Source organism: Rissa tridactyla, chromosome 5 (genome assembly GCF_028500815.1).
Source record: "Rissa tridactyla isolate bRisTri1 chromosome 5, bRisTri1.patW.cur.20221130, whole genome shotgun sequence".
Taxonomy (NCBI): Eukaryota; Metazoa; Chordata; class Aves; order Charadriiformes; family Laridae; genus Rissa; species Rissa tridactyla.
The window spans coordinates 39,921,674-39,939,987 of NC_071470.1; the positions used below are offsets into that span (position 1 = coordinate 39,921,674).

The 18,314-nt window shown below is 43.6% G+C and overlaps 1 protein-coding gene across 5 annotated transcripts in view; it reads left to right on the top strand.

Moving 5' to 3' along the window:
- SFXN5 (sideroflexin 5) overlaps nt 1–18,314 on the top strand; it is a 104,594-nt gene that overhangs the window by 26,264 nt on the left and 60,016 nt on the right. For 3 of the 5 annotated variants that reach the window (XM_054203119.1, XM_054203117.1, XM_054203121.1), the window contains exons 4-5: nt 15,898–15,924; nt 17,067–17,121. In XM_054203119.1, the coding sequence (XP_054059094.1) occupies nt 15,898–15,924; nt 17,067–17,121 (82 nt within the window). Of the gene's footprint in view, nt 1–3,320; nt 3,657–15,897; nt 15,925–17,066; nt 17,122–18,314 lie in introns of all 5 variants that reach the window. The other 2 variants (XM_054203122.1, XM_054203118.1) reach the window with 2 other exon arrangements.

Below are 18,314 nucleotides of genomic sequence, written 5' to 3' on the forward strand. Positions count from 1 at the left end.
GGTGGAGGGGAGCGTGCAGGGAGATCTGGGTAGCTGGCACGCTTGCCAGTGCTGAATTAAATACGAGTGTGCCAGATATATACAGCTGTAAGCGTCTCATTAATTACTGGTGCATTTGCAGAACATACGATGTGCTGGTTGATTGCTTTGGGGGAGGGGAAGCATCTCACTTGCATAGATATCGCCCCAAATTTTCTACTGGTGAATGAAAGATGCCTGGAGAATACATCTTTGCTTTCCTTAAGCTAAGTTGTATCATTTTTATGTCTTTTCTGCACCACTATCAGCAAGATGGACCCTGGCTATGAGGCATTAGCAATTTGCAGTTGTTCTAGTGCTAATTCGGGAAGGGCATTTGATGCAGCTCTGGAGAGGTGCCCACTTTGTGGCTTGCATGCATGGGTTGATGCTGGAATAAAAGACTGAGCTGTCTGATGTTTTACGTAGCTGATAACTGAGTGTCACACACACCTCTGATGCACTGATGAAGTTGCCACATGTTGGCAGAAGACCAGCAGATGAGAGATAATTTGATTTTTATTTTTTTTAACCAAGTTTTTTTTCTTTTTTTTTTTTTCACCCCTCCTTTGACTGTGAACAGAGCTAATCGCCTCGTGTTCACTGTGGGCAAGAAGTATATGCTGGAGTAGTGACTTGGCTCATCTGACCTGGTAACGCAATTGTATCTGAGAGAGGCTAATTTGCTATTATTACTCATTAAAAAGGCTGGGTAGATCTTCACGTGGTGCTCAAAGGAGAAGCACTCAACTTTATCGTCTTTGTTTAAGAGCTGATACAGGTTTGATTTCTAGAGCCCCTTAGAGATGCAATTGCCACTCTTGTGACAGGCTCTTCAGGCATGGATTAGGTATGGCACGTGTGTAGAAGAGATGCCTGAATGGTCTTCTAGGTTTCATAATCAAAATCAAAATCATGATCACCTTAGAAGCCTTTAAAAATAACAGTTTGGGCTGAGTTTTAATGCATTAGCTTTCTAAGAACCCACCCCACCCCCACTCCCAAATATCAACTTTGAGATCAAGAAGACAAGTTGTTTTGACAGAGCTGTTTCACTAATCTCCTGACTGATCCACTTTTGTGGTATGGCGCATTTGACAGTGTTCAAATTCCTTTTTTTTTTTCCTCATTCAGAAATTCATGGTTCTCATGAAGGATGGCAGGCAGTAGCTGAAAGCATAACAACAGCTCAGCACAATCTATATTGCTTGCTGAAATGGTTTCACCACATGGAAAATGGAAAATATAAAAGCCTAAAGCTATGTAATGTCAAGTATCTCCTCCACACTCATCTTCTTGACAGGGTTCTTGTAGAGTGAGTCTTTTCTACATTTTCAGAGCAGATTTTTCAAAATGAGCTGAAATGGAACAATTGTGGACTATCTAAAGAAAAAAAACCTCTGACGTGCCATAATCATCTAAAGAAAAAAACCTCTGAAGAGCCATAATTGTACTTTGCTCCAGTTCCCCATGACCATCTCTAAGCAGGTTTCCAGAATAAATACTGCTTCACCCCAGTTAATCTCTTTGAGATGATTCATGGACAGTAACACTGCCAACACCTACATCTCTTCCACTTTCAGGTTTCTCACACTCATCCGGTAGCTCTTGTAGTTGCTCTTGAACTGGAATGGTTTCGCCACTTGGGAAAATGACCATTAACTCACAGTGGTAAAAACCTATTTCTTGGGCATCATTAGCAAAAACGAAGAATTGATCTCTTAACCGTCAATAGCTACTAGACTGCTGATAGCTTTTTATTGAGGGAAGCTATAGGGTTTTTTCCTACATTAGAAAAATGTTTTAAAAACATGATTTTTATCATAGGTGTATCAATTATGTACTCAGCAAAACAGAGGATGAATAGCTGCTTGATAAGTATTTATTCAGTGCTATGTATTGGAGCAAGAAAATGTTCTCTGATCTCCACTTCTTCAGCTTAGCTTATTTACCAAACTTTTTCTTTGAATATTTAAGAGCCAGACTATTTTTTTTTTTATTAGATATGAAGTTGAATGTTTCACATTCCACTTATTAAAATTCCACCAACCAAAAACATTCTGTGTAGTGGAAATACCTCACACTGCAATTAAGCCCTGTCTCTGACAGGCTCTTATGATTTCATAATTTTTCTCTAAATAAAAAGATATTATTGGTAATACAACCATTTGGGGTGTATTTTTGTTCTCTTAGTCATTCGGGTTAGGTATTTTAACACGATTGGAGAACGTGCTTGGATAACAAACTCCCTGAAGTCTTTGGGGAGGTTTGGTCTCCTGGTGGGGGATTTTGGGTGGTCATATGTCTCCGCATTGGGTGGTTGAACTTCACAGATCCAGAAGTGTTTGATGGAAGAAATAGCTGTTTCTTGTAATGGTTTAGAAGTAAAAATTTTTGCTATGAAAACTTCAAGAGAACTGGTGAGTTTAGGAAACTTCCTATTGCTTGGTTCTGTTTCATGACCACATCCACGGACTTCCTTCATTTAGCTCCGTCTGCAGAAGGTAAGTGTGTTTGAAGTGCTGGCGTGTCATCTGGTGGTGTGTATCCCCTTTCATCCCCTGGTCCTGGAGGAAGCTAAAAAGTACTAGGATCCTTAGAAGGAAGGCGGGGGCAAGGAAATGTGTAGGGTTCGTGTTGATGGGAGAAACTGGTTCAGTTGTCATTTGTGTCCTGTCTTTTCCAGCTCCATAGGTACTGTTGTATTATTGCCCTTCTATGAGGATTTCTTCATCTTGTATGTTCTTTGCGCTTTGTGCTCCTCATTTAAGTGATCTTTCATTATATTTAAGCAACCTTTTTAGCTTACATTCCTTACAGACCACTCCATGGCAAGAGAGAAATGTGTTAAAAGGCCCACTGCTACAAGCCGTTTTTAATGACAGTTTCCGCCGGCAGCTCCTGGGGTTGGCAGAATCCGGCCCTTTGCACGAAGCTCCGGTGGCTGGTGCGATCTGCGAGTGGGTAGGTGAAAATGACACACACAAGTGCACTGGGAGCCAATTTGCAGCAGAAGGTATAGACTGTAACATATCCAATTCTAAACAGGGCAGGCAATTCCTCAAACTGCCTCCTGGAGGGAATCTCCGCTGGAGTAAAAAGGTTTCATTTGAGGGAATACTTTCTCCTATAAAAACAAGGACTGTAAAATATCAGCCTGATAAACAAGGATGGAGAGCCAGCTTGCTTAAAAGCGGACGTTTTCTCTAGCTCAGCAGCGTTGGTGCTGAGGTTTAGCCTCAAATCAAAAGGCTGTACCAACTGCAGGGCATAATGATGTGGCTTTTGTCCTTTATCCTCAGGCTTCTTTCACTAATTTGTAGGACTGCATCTGTGTCCTCTGTGTGTGAGTCCCTTTCCCAACCTGTCCAACAGACCAGCACAGATTGGAGGAACAGATTGATGCTGGCATGTCAGCAGTGGTAAAAGTTAAGAGAAACAGCACTCGGCGGCTATCAGATACAGAGAGATTTAAATCACTCCCGTTTTAACACACAGCTGCTTTTCACTGCGTGATTTTTGTGCTCAGTGCTGCAGAAATGTGCACAGCAGAAAAGCCCTTTTAAAGGCTGCTGAACACTGGAGGTGGACGATACTGTTCAGGCACCGAAGATCTGCCTTGGAAGGACTGCTGTAAGGTATCAGTGCTGTAAGGTATTCATTATGAACTTCAGGCTGCTCTTGTCTTTCAGCTTTTCCCCCCAAATGCCTTATACTTTTATTTGCTTTGCTAGAATTCCCTGCAGTAATTCCATGCTTGAACTACACTGCAAAATGTGTTCTTTCTGTTGTGCTCTGAATCATTTTTGCCTTCGAAATTGGGGTAGAAATAGCTGCTAAACTATCAGCCTAATATCGCTTGCTCATCAGCCTAATATCACTCCAAATATTGAACAGCAGCAGCCTAGGCATCTGCTGTTCAATATCTGGAGCAATATTAGGCTGATCAGCAAGTTGGGATCAGAGCCCTGATTTGCCCCATTTGTAGATTCATACCACTCTGTCCTAAAAACTTAGTATCTAAACAAGTAGTAGAATAAAGTCTAAGAAATACAGCAATGAAGGTTTATTGTCCTCTTCTACCTCCCCTCTGTCCCTTCGGTCCTAATCTCAGTCTGGCACCCCGGCTTCTCCCTGTGGTCCTGCCAGCAGAGAGAGGTAAAGAGCCACAGAATAGAAGTGTCTGAGGGCGCTTCGTGTGCATTGAACGAGGACTCTCAAGAGTGAGTGATGCTTTTTCTGTGCAAGGTTTTTGTTTTTTAATGGCAGTACGGGGCCAATAAGAGGTTTAAAAATTTGTATAATTAACTAAATGCAACCCTTGTACATATGCAGCTGTTAGTCTTATGGAGATGACTCTGTCCTTAAGTGTGCACCTACAATAAAGATGGTACTTATTAAATTTATCGTTCCCTGAACTTTAGATGTGAACTGGTACAAATTTGTTCTGTGCCCAGAATATTGCAAGGGAAACTGTGATGCCATGGCAGCGTGAGCACTGCCATGTCTCTGCCTCCTCTCCTCCCGGCCATGTGTTCCCACCTCCTTGCTCGCTTGCACTGGCACAGCTGGTTCAGAGAGCTGATCTTAATAAAAACTAAAGCTCCCTTCCTCCACTCCCAAAATGCTTCATTTTTTAACTTGAGCAGCTCCCTATATTTTCTGTCTGCTCTATGTTGCCTGTACAGTGGGAAGTGCACACCTAAGATGGGGAGGGATGTTGGGGCTATGGTACCATAACCATATACCAGCTTGAGCTGCTGAAGATGAGATAAGTCTGTGAGGGAGGTAGGAAATTAATCCCGGTTTCATAAAACCACATCTAAACATTTTGAGCTGTGGATCATTTGCTGACTAAAATCCTTGTAGCTCTTAGACACCAGGCATTTAGATTTTTGATCCATCCAGATCTTTGTCTTTGTCTGTCATAAGATTGTAGGCTAATTCAGGTTGGAGAGGACCTCAGGAGGTCTTCTAGTCCTGCATAAGTCCCTAGATTTACTGCTGGAAATCTGCCTGTTCGTTTGACTGTATGTTCACTTGTACGTATTGTTAACATATACATATGTTAAGATGTATGAATATCTATTTGTTAGAAATCAAGATAGCAGCAAGACAGCTCTGTTAACCAATTTTGTACCCTTAGAAACTCCATCCTGAAAGCTTCACCCCTTCAGCATAAGGGAGTGGTTGGAGGGGAAAAAAGTAATAAAATTAAACCCAAACTGAATGATCTGTAGTGAGAGGAAAAATGCAGCTTTTTGAAATTGTCCCTTGGAGACAGACACTTGCTATTCTCCAGCCAGCCCCTTCCTGCGAGCGTTGGCGGAGCATGAACTGTGGTGTGTCAGTTGTGACTTCTCACTCTTCAGCCTTTCCAAATGCAGTTTTGGCAACTTGCTGTTTTGAAACTGTTTCATTTCTTCCCCATTAGTATCAGTGAAGTGAAAAGAGGCTCACCAGCTTAATGGGCATATATTTATTACTGTGTTCTTCCTTCAATCATGTTAGCAGCGGGAAGAGCCGCTCACGCTGTCCCAGACACAGCAGAGAACAATGAATCTATCAGAGTCTAAACAGCATCCCTTTTGGACAATAATAGCTTTTCTTAACAGTGTTGATGAAGAGCGAAGAGGTCCATTTGCAGTAAACTGTACTTTTTTTTCCTCTCTGGTCTCTTGCAGGATATGATAAAAGGTAGATATATCGGTTGTCCTGCTGTTTCCTTTTCTTTGCGAGGAAGTAGCCTGTTTGCAGGTCCAAGAGCTGAACTTGGATCTTCTCCCTTCTGCAATCTAAATATTCTTTGTGACACTAAGATGGTCTAGGATGGGTCAAACATTTCAGGCATCGTTTCCAGACTGTCAGAGGACAAAAGGCGCCTAGGGAGCTGGGGCAGAAGTGTTGTAGGTTAATGCACCTTAAAGAAACCATGCTAAGTGGTACTGCTGATGCTCGTACTCAGTTTCAAACCAGCTTTGCTTCATCTCATCATTTGAGGATTAAGAGAGTTTATCTAAATTCACATCTAGATTACAAATCAAATTAGATTCCTAAGCTCCGTATGGCTAAAATAAACTGAAACGCATCTGATCTTGAGCAACCTAGTTGGATTAGCAAGCCTGGTTTACAAAGCTGTATTTTAAACCATGTAGTGCATCTAAGTCCTTCTGCAACCCTGGTGCAAGTCGTGGTCTTCTCTGAGTGTTTCTTACTCTGCTTAAGCCTTTCCAGTAGAATGCTTTGAGGATTAATTAGTTAATGTTTATTAAGAGCTGCGAAGCTGCAAAGTGTTATTTAAGTGCTATCTTTTTTTATCAGTCAGGACTTGATTCTGTTTCCACCTACACTTGGTTTTGTATCTGTGTAAGTCTGTGTGTTGCACTAGAACTGCTTGTGGTTTCCAATCCAGTTCCCAACACTGAGGCACTTGCCTTGCAGTGCAGGCAGGTATCTCAGCCGATGCTCTTCAACATGTGGATTTCTTTGAAGGCTTTATGGTTCTGCAGACGGGCAGCAGCTTGTGGTGCTGTGACTCAACGATGCTTAGGACGGGGAAGGAGTTTTCCACTGTCATCCAAGAAGAGCAGTAGCTTCTGGTGCCTCTTCTACTGACATATCAGTACCAGGTGCAAGGCAGAAAATGTATAGATACCCTTTGTGATTTATCCCACACATTGGGTCATTTGAGCTTTATCGCTGTAGAGCTAAAACCTTTTTAACATAAAGATTATTAGGAGCAGGGTTGTGAAAGGTCCATTGGTGAGACTTCCTACTGAGGAGCAAGTGTAGACAGTGGTTTGTTACCCTGGTTTTCCATGTTTATTACTAAAGCCAGATATAAGATTCCATGTGTATATGTTAGCAGGTATAGGGTTAGGCATCGGGCAGGTTTACAGACGTTTGGGTGGCATTAAATATGGAACCAAAAGGTCTGTGAATCCACCATTGTAAATCTATAAATCTTGCTAAAAGCCTTAACTGAATGCTTTGGCTGGAGCTTGTGGTGTGCGTTTGTCTCTATGTTAAGGGTTGGTTTTCAAGAAGTGGGATTTTGGGACTGAAGCTGGAGAGCAGTGGGAGAAAGCCACACAAAGCATGAGTGATCACACTCCTGGAGGAGAAAGTACAGGTGGAGAGCAAAGCAGAACACGTAGCTCTGTTGGGCTGCACCAAAATGCCTTGAGTTTGTCACAGGTGTTTAGTTTTAGTGAACTGCTAAAAATAGATACTTATTTCTTTTCATGTTACCTGATGAGAGGTTCTGGGGATGGTGCATGGAGCACCAGGCACCGTAAATGCACCACAAGGCACTGACCACCATAAATGCCTTTAATAACTAGGAAGGCAGTAGGGGAAAATGTGGTGCTGCAAGAGAGGATAATGTGTTGGAGAGTGCAGTGCACTAAGTACTTGGGAGATCTTCATCCATAACTGTGTAAACTTAAAAGAATAAAAAAATCTCAGAAGCATAGTGAAATAGAAGTGAAATAATATCAGTGAAAAGCACCTGATGTCTGGGATGGGCCTCCTAGTTCAGCAAGTGGGGCTTCAGCGCTGAGGCCATGGGTGGATGTTCTCTAGATGCACTTTCCTAGCTGCAGACTCTACCTTCTTGCCAAAAGAGCTGCGAGGAGCAGTTTCAAATAGAAATGTTCCACGGTACTGATGACAAAAGGGATCACATGAGTTTTCCAGTATGTTTAACCTTATAATGAAGATTAATGTGAGCTAACCCTACTGACAGGGTGTGGTGGAGCTGCTGCTGAGTGCTTCTGGTTGAAGCTGGTGGCCCTGGGGAAGGACCAGATCTGCTCAGCTAGATTTGTGGGATATCTATTTGGAAAAGGTGTGGCGCTTAAGTTTGGGATTTCCAAATGCTCTAAGATAAAATCTTCAGCTTTCATCAAATTCCCGTTGGAATTCAAAGAAACTGTATCTTTGAAAGCCATGCTGAAGTTGGTATGAGCTGCAGGTGCTTGATGCTTTGAGATGTTTTTACATCTTAAGCCAAACCAAATCTGAGCCAGAACTAATCATGCAGGTCCCATCTTAAAGTCAATGGAGAAACGCAAGCAATGGTGGAGTGTGGGTTATCCAGCCTGTGCTGGTCATCTAGTTGTGATGAGTCAAATTGCTTGTTTTCTGCCATAAAGGAATCATGGAATCACGGAATCACGGAATCTTCAGAGTTGGAAGGGACCTCTAGAGATCATCTAGTCCAACTCCCCTGCTAGAGCAGGATTGCCTAAAGCACATCCCTCAGGGCTGCATCCAGGCGGGTCTTGAAAATCTCCAGAGAAGGGGACTCCACAACCTCCCTGGGCAGCCTGTTCCAGTGCTCTGTCACCCTCACTGTAAAGAAGTTTTTCCGTGTATTTGAACGGAACTTCCTATGTTCTAGCTTGTGCCCATTGCCCCTTGTCCTGTCGCTGGGAACCATTGAAAAGAGCCTGGCTCCGTCCTCCTTAAACCCACCCTTTAGATACTTGTAAACATTAATCAGGTCCCCCCTCAACCTTCTCTTCTCCAGGCTAAAGAGTCCCAGCTCTTTCAGCCTTTCCTCATAAGGGAGGTGCTCCAGTCCCATAATCATCTTGGTTGCCCTACGCTGGACTCGCTCCAGTAGTTCCCTGTCCCTCTTGAACTGGGGAGCCCAAAACTGGACACAGTACTCCAGTTGTGGCCTCACCAGTGCAGAGTAGAGGGGGAGAATGACCTCCCTCGACCTACTGGCCACAGTCTTCCCTATGCAGCCCAGGATGCCATTGGCCTTCTTGGCGACAAGGGCACACTGCTGGCTCATGGATAATTTGCTGTCTACCACGACCCCCAGGTCCTTCTCCTCAGAGCTGCTTCCCAGCATGTCCGCCCCTAACATATACTGGTGTTTGGCATTCTTCCTTCCCAGGTGCAGGACCCTACTCTTGCTTTTGTTGAACGTCATTAGGTTCTTCTCTGCCCAGCTCTCCAGCCTGTCCAGGTCACGCTGGATGGCAGCACGGCCCTCTGGAGTGTCGGCCACCCCTCCCAGCTTGGTATCATCAGCAAACTTGCTGAGGATACACTCTGTCCCCTCATCTAGGTCATTAATGAATATATTGAACAAAATTGGTCCAAGTATTGACCCCTGAGGGACACCACTCGTTACAGGCCTCCAACTGGACTCTGTGCCGCTGATCACAACCCTCTGGGTTCTGTCACTCAGCCAGCTCTCGATCCACCTCACTGTCACCTCGTCTAGCCCATACTTCCTCAGCTTCCTAATGAGGATGTTATGGGAGACAGTGTCAAAAGCCTTGCTAAGGTCAAGGTAGATGACATCTACGGCTCTCCCCTCATCCAGCCAACCCGTTATAACATCATAGAAAGCTATCAGATTGGTCAGGCATGATTTGCCCTTGGTAAATCCATGCTGACCACTTCCAATAACTTCCTGTTCCTCTATGTGTTTGGAGACGACATCCAGAATGAGTCGCTCCATTACCTTCCCAGGGACAGAGGTGAGACTAACCGGCCTGTAGTTCCCTGGGTCCTCCTTCTTGCCTTTTTTGAAGATTGGAGTGACGTTAGCCTTCCTCCAGTCCTCAGGCACCTCTCCTGTTCCCCATGACTTTTCAAAGACGATGGAGAGTGGTCTAGCGATAACATCTGCCAGCTCTCTCAGCACTCGCGGGTGCATCCCGTCAGGGCCCATGGATTTATGAATGTCCAGCTTGGCCAAGTGGTCTCTGACCCGGTCCTCCTCAACTAAGGGAAAATCTTCCTCTCTCCAGACCTTCCCCCTTGCCTCCAGGGTATGGGATGTGTGAGGGACGGCTTTATCAGTGAAGACCGAAGAAAAGAAGGCATTCAGTAACTCTGCCTTCTCTGTGTCTTCCACCACTAGGGCACCCGTCTCATTCATCAGTGGACCTATATTTTCCCTAGTTTTCCTTTTTCTGTTGATATACTGGAAAAATCTCTTCTTGTTATCTTTAACTGCAGTGGCCAAGCTGAGTTCTGATTGAGCTTTGGCCCTTCTAATCTTCCCCCTGCATAGCTTTGTTATATCTTGATAATCCTCATAAGTTGCTAAGCCCCTTTTCCAGAGAATGTAAGCCTTCCTTTTTTTCCTGAGGTCCAGCCAAAGCTCTCTATTTAGCCAGGCTGGCCTTCTTCCCCGTCGGCTCGTCTTTCGGGACATGGGGATGGCCTTCACCTGTGCTTCTAAGAGCACCTGCTTGAAGTATGACCAGCTTTCCTGGGCACCTTTGCTCTTCAAAACTGCCTCCCAAGGGACACTCTCAACCATGCTCCTAAACAGGCTAAAGTCTGCCCTTTGGAAATCCAAGGTGGCAGTTTTGCTGGCTCCCCGCCTCCCTTCACCAAGAATTGAAAACTCTATCATTTCATGGTCACTCTGCCCAAGATGACCTCCAACCTTTACATCCCCCACAAGACCTTCTCTGTTAACAAACAGTAGGTCCAGTAGGGCACTTCCCCTAGTAGGTTCCTTCACCAGCTGTGTTAGGAAGTTGTCTTCCACACACTCCAGGAACCTCCGGGACTGTTCCCTCTCTGCTGTGTAGTATTCCCAGCGGACATCCGGGAAGTTGAAATCCCCCACAAGAACAAGGGCAGATGATCGCGAGACCTCTGCCAGCGGCTTATAGAATACTTCATCGGTTTCTACATCCTGATTAGGGGGTCTATAACAAACTCCCATCACGATATCTGCCTTGTTGGCCTTCCCCTTGATTTTTATCCATACACACTCAACACTGTCATTCACACTGTTGAGTTCTAGACATTCAAAACCGCCCCTAACATAGAGGGCCACCCCACCACCTCTCTTCCCTTGCCTATCCCTTCTGAAAAGCTGGTAGCCATCAATTACAGCACTCCACTTGTGTGTGTCTTCCCACCACATTTCCGTGATGGCAACCACATCATAGTTTCCCTGCTGCACGATGGCCTCCAGCTCGTCCTGCTTATTCCCCATGCTGCGTGCATTAGTGTAGATGCACTTCAGTTGGGTTAATTGTCCTACCACTTTCTTGGGGGGACAGGTCCTGATTTGCACCTGATCATTCTCGGACACTACTGTAGTTACCAAATTATCACTACTCCTTGTGTCTATGCTGCCACACATAGGAAATTGAGAATTTGCTGCAATAGGTATTTATTATGTTGTAGATGCCTGTTAGAGAGGGTGGGTCCCATGTCCAATGTCTTACTCTGGCTGTTTGACCTCCAATTAAGGGATCTAGAATGAAGTTAATGACTCTGAACAAGTCGTCACTATCACTTGACAGTAATGCAATGCCAGATCCTGTTGCTGGTCTGAAGTGCTCCTCAGTGAATTTTCCAAGCACATTAAGTTTTGCCTTTTGAGCAAGGTCTTCTTTTTTCTTTTGTTTCTTTTTTTCCCTCTGGTTTCATATCATTTAAACAATTGAGATGATAACTGGAAAGCACACCTGGTTTTGGAGCCTCTCCCTCCGAATGGCCATGCACATGAAAGCAGCTTGCTTTTCTTTAGAGCGAGCTTTGCTGCATCACACATTCATTCCTGACACCCAATATTTGGAATTCAGTGTGGGATAGATAATCCAAGCTTTGCTTTAATAAACCTTGCAACTCCCAGAGTGTGAAACTACAGGCAATTTTTGATGGGGTGCAAACTCCAGGCTGTTACCTTATTAAAATCAAGATTTCGTGGGTGCAAGCGGGATTGTGTGAAAGGGTGAGAACCTCTCTGATAGAGCGGGAAGAGGACGAGCAGATTTTGAGATGGAACTCTGTCTCCACTTGACTGGACAGATGAAATCAACGAAAAACACTCATTCTTCTGAGGATTTCCTCTTTGACCTTGTCTTTACTAGGGGAATTTTGCAAACTATTGTGATGATGCTGCAATGTCTAACACGGGTAGACCACTTAGTCTTTGCAGAACTTAAATTGCAGTGTTTTCCCTTACACATAGGGCTCATCTACCATGTGACTCCCCGTTAGCTCTTCGAAAATAATTGTGCCTTGTCATTATGCATGTTTAACGTGCAGTTAATCAGTAAAGGCTTTTCTCCATAGAGTTATTCTGGATGTGGCATATCCAGAGCAAGCACCCATGGATTTAAGATCATTTTAATGTCTACTACTGTATTGTGCAAAAGACTCTGATCCTGGTGGCATGTATAGTTGAGGGAGGGAAGTGTTAGAGCATCTATTACAGATTCCTGACATCAAATCTGTCTCCGTGTCTCCACTGACTGTAGGGGGGTGGCTGCTGGCAACGCAAGGAAGTAGGTGGTGTGAATCTGTCAGTGCTCTCCTGACCTTAGACACCCGAGGCCAACTTCAGCCATGTAGTAAGGGGTCTGGATACAGCCAACTGCACTCAGTCAGGGTGGAGCTGGCCACTTCTTTTAGCAGTGTTGGAGCCAGCTGTAAACAAGGGTGAACAGTTTGTAAGCATGGTTTTCTAATCTAGATGAAACTTTGTGCAGAGGGGAAAAAAGTCCAGGACCATGAAATCTTACTGTATATAATAGGAGGGAAGTTAATCTCTTAAGAATAACTGGTGCCCTTTGTACTGTTTTTTATAGTGGCAGGTGTTAGCTAATAGATTTGGGCTGGGTATATTCTTTAAATAAATACTTTTTTTGAAAGCTATCTCTAAGCTGCGATACTGCTGCTAAATAAGGAATGCTAATGAATGTCCTGTCAACCAAAGATCATATCTATTCCCCAAGAATTATTCCAGTCTCTAGCTCCTTACCACAGCTTCGGTTCTCTTTAGGTTGTGGCAGTCTTTGATACCCTTCCTTAAACATGATAAGCACATACTGTTTCTGTATAACTGAGTTCAGTTCCTGAGTTCAGGGTTTTAAAGCTATCTGCTGTAGGTGGTGAGCAAAGTGGTGAGTATCTCTTCCTCAAAAAATTGTAGAAAAAAACAGAATCCTGGGAAGGATGGATGGAAATCTCATCCACGAGTCCAGTGTCCAGAAATGCTGGTGGTGGGAGCACTTGTGAATGGTCCTGAAGCCAATTCCTCCACGATCAAGAAGGACATCTCCATAAAGCAAAGCCTGATCTGTCCTGGTAGAAGGTTGCAATGGCCACAGGCTGGAGAAGCTTGTTCATCGCTGCCTGCTAAGGTTGCTGGGTGGGTAATGGAATATGTCAACAGTGGTCCAACACTCCTGCCCCCTCACCCTTTGGGCTTCTTTCGTGTAAATCCATGTATGAGCAAGTTTATTTCTTGCACACAAATTTGCATGGTAGCAAAACCCTTATGTAGCTTTGAGCCAGTAATATACAGCAAAGATGATGTAAAGGAAGATCATCTATTACAGGGGACCCACCCAGTACAGGCTGACTATATTTAGAGATCATGGACCTAAATCTAACATAAATTGAGCACGAATCTGGAGTCGTTCCATGTGCTCCAGTAAAGATGCTTTGGATTCACGCTAGTGTAAATGAGATCAAAATCTGGCTGTTTCTCGAAGATGGCCGGAGAGAGCGTGAATGAAATCCCCAGCAAAAATAGAGACTTGCTCTCAGAAACGAGCCCCCCAGCTGGCAAGACTTGTCAGAGTACTGGAGCTATTGAAAAATGCAGCAGACAGAAAATGAATTAGAGGATAAAAAAGTGAAAATGAGCTGGCAGAATCTTTAGGTGACTCATCAGGTGCATCTTGTAAAGTCTCTTTCTGAGAAGTAATGAAATCGCATGTTCTAACAATATTTGCACTGCAGCAGGAAAATGCATAAATATTGGGATCAATTAATGAAATTAGATAATTTGACCAAAAAAGCCGTAGCGCTGGCTCAGAAACCATCCCTTTTCCTTTTTGCTAGTCTTGGTGCTTGCAGTTAGAGAGGAAAATCCTGCATTTTTGTTTCACATCTAAGATACACAAGTCCTGGGTAGCCACAGGGTTATGGGGACGCTTTGGGTAGTCACCTGCAGCTCAAGGGCTTCCACTTTCACCCCATGGAAGTCCTCGAGCTGGTGGGCAAGCAGGTGCAGAACAGCCCTGGCACCTGTCTGGGCATGCAGCCTCTCACCCTGTGGATTTTAGGTTTGGTGAGGGCAGACGCATCTTGTCTCTGCCAGCCACAAAGATTGTCTCTTTGTGTCCCTCAACTTCTGTTTTTCAACTGTAAAACGGGGAATAATGATTTGCCTTAAAAAGGGAAGTTTTCCTTGGGAAAGAGCCCTGTGGATATGTGCATCAGCCTATGACTTTTAGATATTCAAGTAACTCATTGCACGAAGTGGAGTTCATCACAGAGCTTCAATTATGGAGCGAAAGCTGAATTTGGAGTGAAATACTGGGATTACTGGTATCAGTGGGTCAATTTATGCTATATGTAATAGAGCGATCACCTTATTCCAACAATATTTTCATGGTTCTATATTTGGGGAAGGCACTAAATCTCGGGTGAAGAAGAATGACAGAATGGGACTTCATTTATACCGTAATAATGATAAAATCTTAAGCACGAATGCCTGTATTGCCGAATATGGGCACGGCACTTGGGTAGGTATTCTGTTGGGTAATCATGAGCTCTCCAAGCAAAAAGAGCTATTGCCGTCTTCAGATTTATCAACAGCAAGAGCAGAACTCATCAGGTTAGCCTACCCTTGGTTTGGCGCTGGTACAACTGTTGTTGGAATAATTTGTCTAGTTCCTGGCATCCTCGATTCAAGAGGATGTTGACAAATTGGAAAGATGTAAAAGAGCCACGAGGGTGGTTAAAAGATTGGCAAACGCGCCTTGCCAATGAAACAGCCAGTCTCCTGGCTCTGATGAATTTTTTTTTTTCCAATTTTTTTTTTCTTTAAGCAAAGGTTAAAGGGTGGCTTTAGCAGCTCTGAGTACCTGTGTGAAGAACAAAAATAGACAGCGCTGGAGGCTGTCAGACCGAGGTGTAACACAAGCCGGTGCCTGAAAGTTGAAGCCAGACTAGAGCTGAACAGAACAGTTCTTAATAGTAAATATTTTAATAGTGATATTTTACAGGAGTCCTGGTTTTTCATCCATGTCTAGAATTATATACATCAAAATTGGGATAATTTTTTTTTTTATTTTAATTTGCATTTAGGCATAATTCATGGAGGAAAACCTTCTGGCTTTATTAAGCAGGGGGCAAACTATGGGTTTACGTATATGGCAGAGCATCTCTTGATGTTGTGCACCTACTTATTAGCTCTACCTGCACCTCATGTAGGATGTTTCTTCCTTGGTGCTCGTGTATCTCCACTGGCTGAGCCTGTTTTGGAGTGTTTTGATGCTGCTGAATTAGAGTAAGTAAATAACAGTAGGCACTCATGAGAGTTTTAAATGAGATTCTTTTTCCTCTTCACGAGCATTTTTTTGGTGCGTTTCCCTTCTTGTGAAAAATGAAATCCAGTGGCTGGCTTATTCTGAATACAGGTTTTATTTGAATAGATACTTCTTACATTTCCCTGCAGGGCTTGCTCCACCTTTGTTCCCCAGTAAGCCTCCATTTCCGCAGGAAGCTCATCCAAGGAGAAGCTGTGCTAAATTTACCTTGAGATCGACGTACGGCAGAGTTACGGAAATAATTCTCGATTTGTAAAGCAGAGCGTGAAGTCTGGCTGTTATTATTCTTTCTTACGATTAAATATAAGAAAGAATATCTTCTCTGCCTTACTGGTCTTACTGGTCACACAGATTTGAAGGAGCTCAGTGTGTGTAATAGATCTTTAAATACATCCTGGAAAGATGCAGAAAATGAGTCTGTTTTAAAGCAGTCCATTGCGTTGGTTTACTACAGCAGCTAAAAGATGAATATTTGGGCTTTGCTATAAAACTACACCAATCGTTTGTTTAAATGCAATGTTCTCTCTTATTTTTCTAGCTGTGGGAAGCTCAAAAAATAAAGCAGGTAATACGCTTTTTTATATTTCATTATTGTTTTTAACTGTCGCTGCTTTTTTTCTTCCTGCTGAGCGATGCTGTCCCCTTCTCCATTATTGACTTTGCCAGTTGCTGTTTTGTCTTGCCACAGAAATGTAAATGCAGAGAACACTGTTGCCACCAAAGAGTCTGATTTTTTTTTTTTTTTGTGTATTTATATATTTTGATGTCTTCATTTTCTCCTTCCTGTCTAGTCAAGAGATTTCTTGTCTCCAGCCTTTTGAAAATAGTTTGACAGTTCTTTGGTAAGGCTTGTTACTGTGTCGTACCTTCCTCCTCTGCAGTCACAGATCGCTTGGGGATTGACTTTTCATCCCCATCCAGTTAATGCCAGTGCAACCTCCTGGGCTCATTGTAAAACGTAATAAAAATGGGCCAAGTGAGGTTCATTGTCTGCTTATCGGTAAAACAGATTTAGGATTTCTGCAGAGGCTGGGCTGTCCGCAGCCGCCAGCATCGGCTGAGAAGCTGCAGATACACATAAAGGTTGAATTATCTGGGAAATCCAAATCCCATGGCATGTGAGGGGACTTTATTTGGGTCACCCTTATGGTGACAGCTGGAGCGGACCATACCTGCATGTTTTTATCCCAACTCAGCTAGATCCTGAAGCAGCATTTCAGGCTTCCTACGATGTACCGTGAGGGCTCATGCTGGTGTACCTGCGGTCGAGGAAGATGTTCCTCGGTCTGAATCTGTCTGTGATGGCTGAGCCACACAAGTCCTTACAGGGGTCTCCTGCAACCCATTTGCTTCATAAGCAGCATAAAATGATTTATACCCTTGGTGGGTGGTGTTTGGGGACATTATAGTACCAAGAAAGAGCTGCTTTCTTTATTTCAGGTTAAATTATTTACTTCTAAATTATTAACTTATGCTAAATTATTTAAGAAGAGGGGAAAGCAGAGGTAGGAGGGGGTTTTGTGGAGGCTGACGAACAATAACTGCCTTTGGCCAGAGCTGCAAATGCAAGGAGGGTACTGAGATGCATGAAGTCCCCTGGTATTCTCTCGTTGGAGGTGCTATTTGTAGAGGCTGAGTGCTGGCTTTGCTGCGCCTTGCCAACTGTTGCTGTGCCTTCACTGTGTCTGTTTGATGATTGTTTTACAGGCCATCATCCATCCTGATACAAATGAGACCATCTTCATGCCTTTCCGAATGTCAGGTATGGCATGACCCACTCGGGCGATCATTGATTTTACTGGGTATTTGTACAAAATGTTATTTTTTTTTCTCCTATTTTTGAATTACACCATGTAAACATTTCGACCAAGGTCAGAAAGTAATCCAAATGCCTAAATCCCTTTGCAGTCAAGGAGAATTAGGATCCTAAGTGCCTATGCGAGATCTAGTGCTTAATATTTTCCCTTCCTTCAGATATTTTAATGTGGACTCCTTTCTGGCATTTTTGAGGTATCCATCACTATAATAGGCATTTAAACTTTGTAGTAAACAACAAAGCTTGATGCCCAATGAACACGTTAGGGTTTTACTCTCCAGGAGAGAATGGGATGAGCCCTGTTTTTCCATGCGCAGTGGTACCTAATAGCCATGGCATTGGGAGCCCAGGAAGGATCAGCTTTAACCAGGCTGCTTAATGATTAAATCATTGCCACCTGCTTCCTGCTTTGGGGTGTCCCTTTGCCATGCACAGGTCCACAGCTACCTCTGCTGTGGGTTGAATAGCAACTCTCTTGAAGGTGTAAGTGCAACCTTGGTCCTTTCCCAAAGGATCTATTTAAATAAATCGGACCTTTTCCATATTTTAGGGGCTAACATCTTCACCTGAATGCTGCGCACAGAGGAAAAATAACGGGGTTGGTGGGTTTTGTTCTCCAGTTCATTGAAGAAGGGTGATTTTGAGGGTGAAGTGGAAGGGAGAAAAGCCAGTACTACTTTGCTGCCTTGTTCTGTATTTTTTTTTTAATTTTTCTTCCTCTCAGGTCTTTGCTCTTTCCGACTGTAAATTGGATCCATGAGGCTTAATTCAGTAATGTTGGTAAAATGCTCTGAGACCTTCTAGTGGAAGTCATAGAGATGAATTATAATTAGCACAAAAATTGGCAGACTTAGCAGGGGAAAAATGTGAAGCATTTGATTTTTGTGGCGCTCAATAAGATTTGGGGTAAAGGCTTATCTCTAATATAGAGAGCTTTAACTTACACCTATGATTAAAATAGTCCCTCTCTCCTCCACGATGCAAATATACTTTCTTCAGGATACTTATACCCTGTTCCTTTTTCTACTGACCTAGAAATAAATGAGCTGTCCTGGTATAAAATCGCTGGCGGATAGGTTGATAAAGCAGATGGAGAAAAAAGGAGGTCCCACCAATGGTGGCTCTTTAAGTGGCATGGG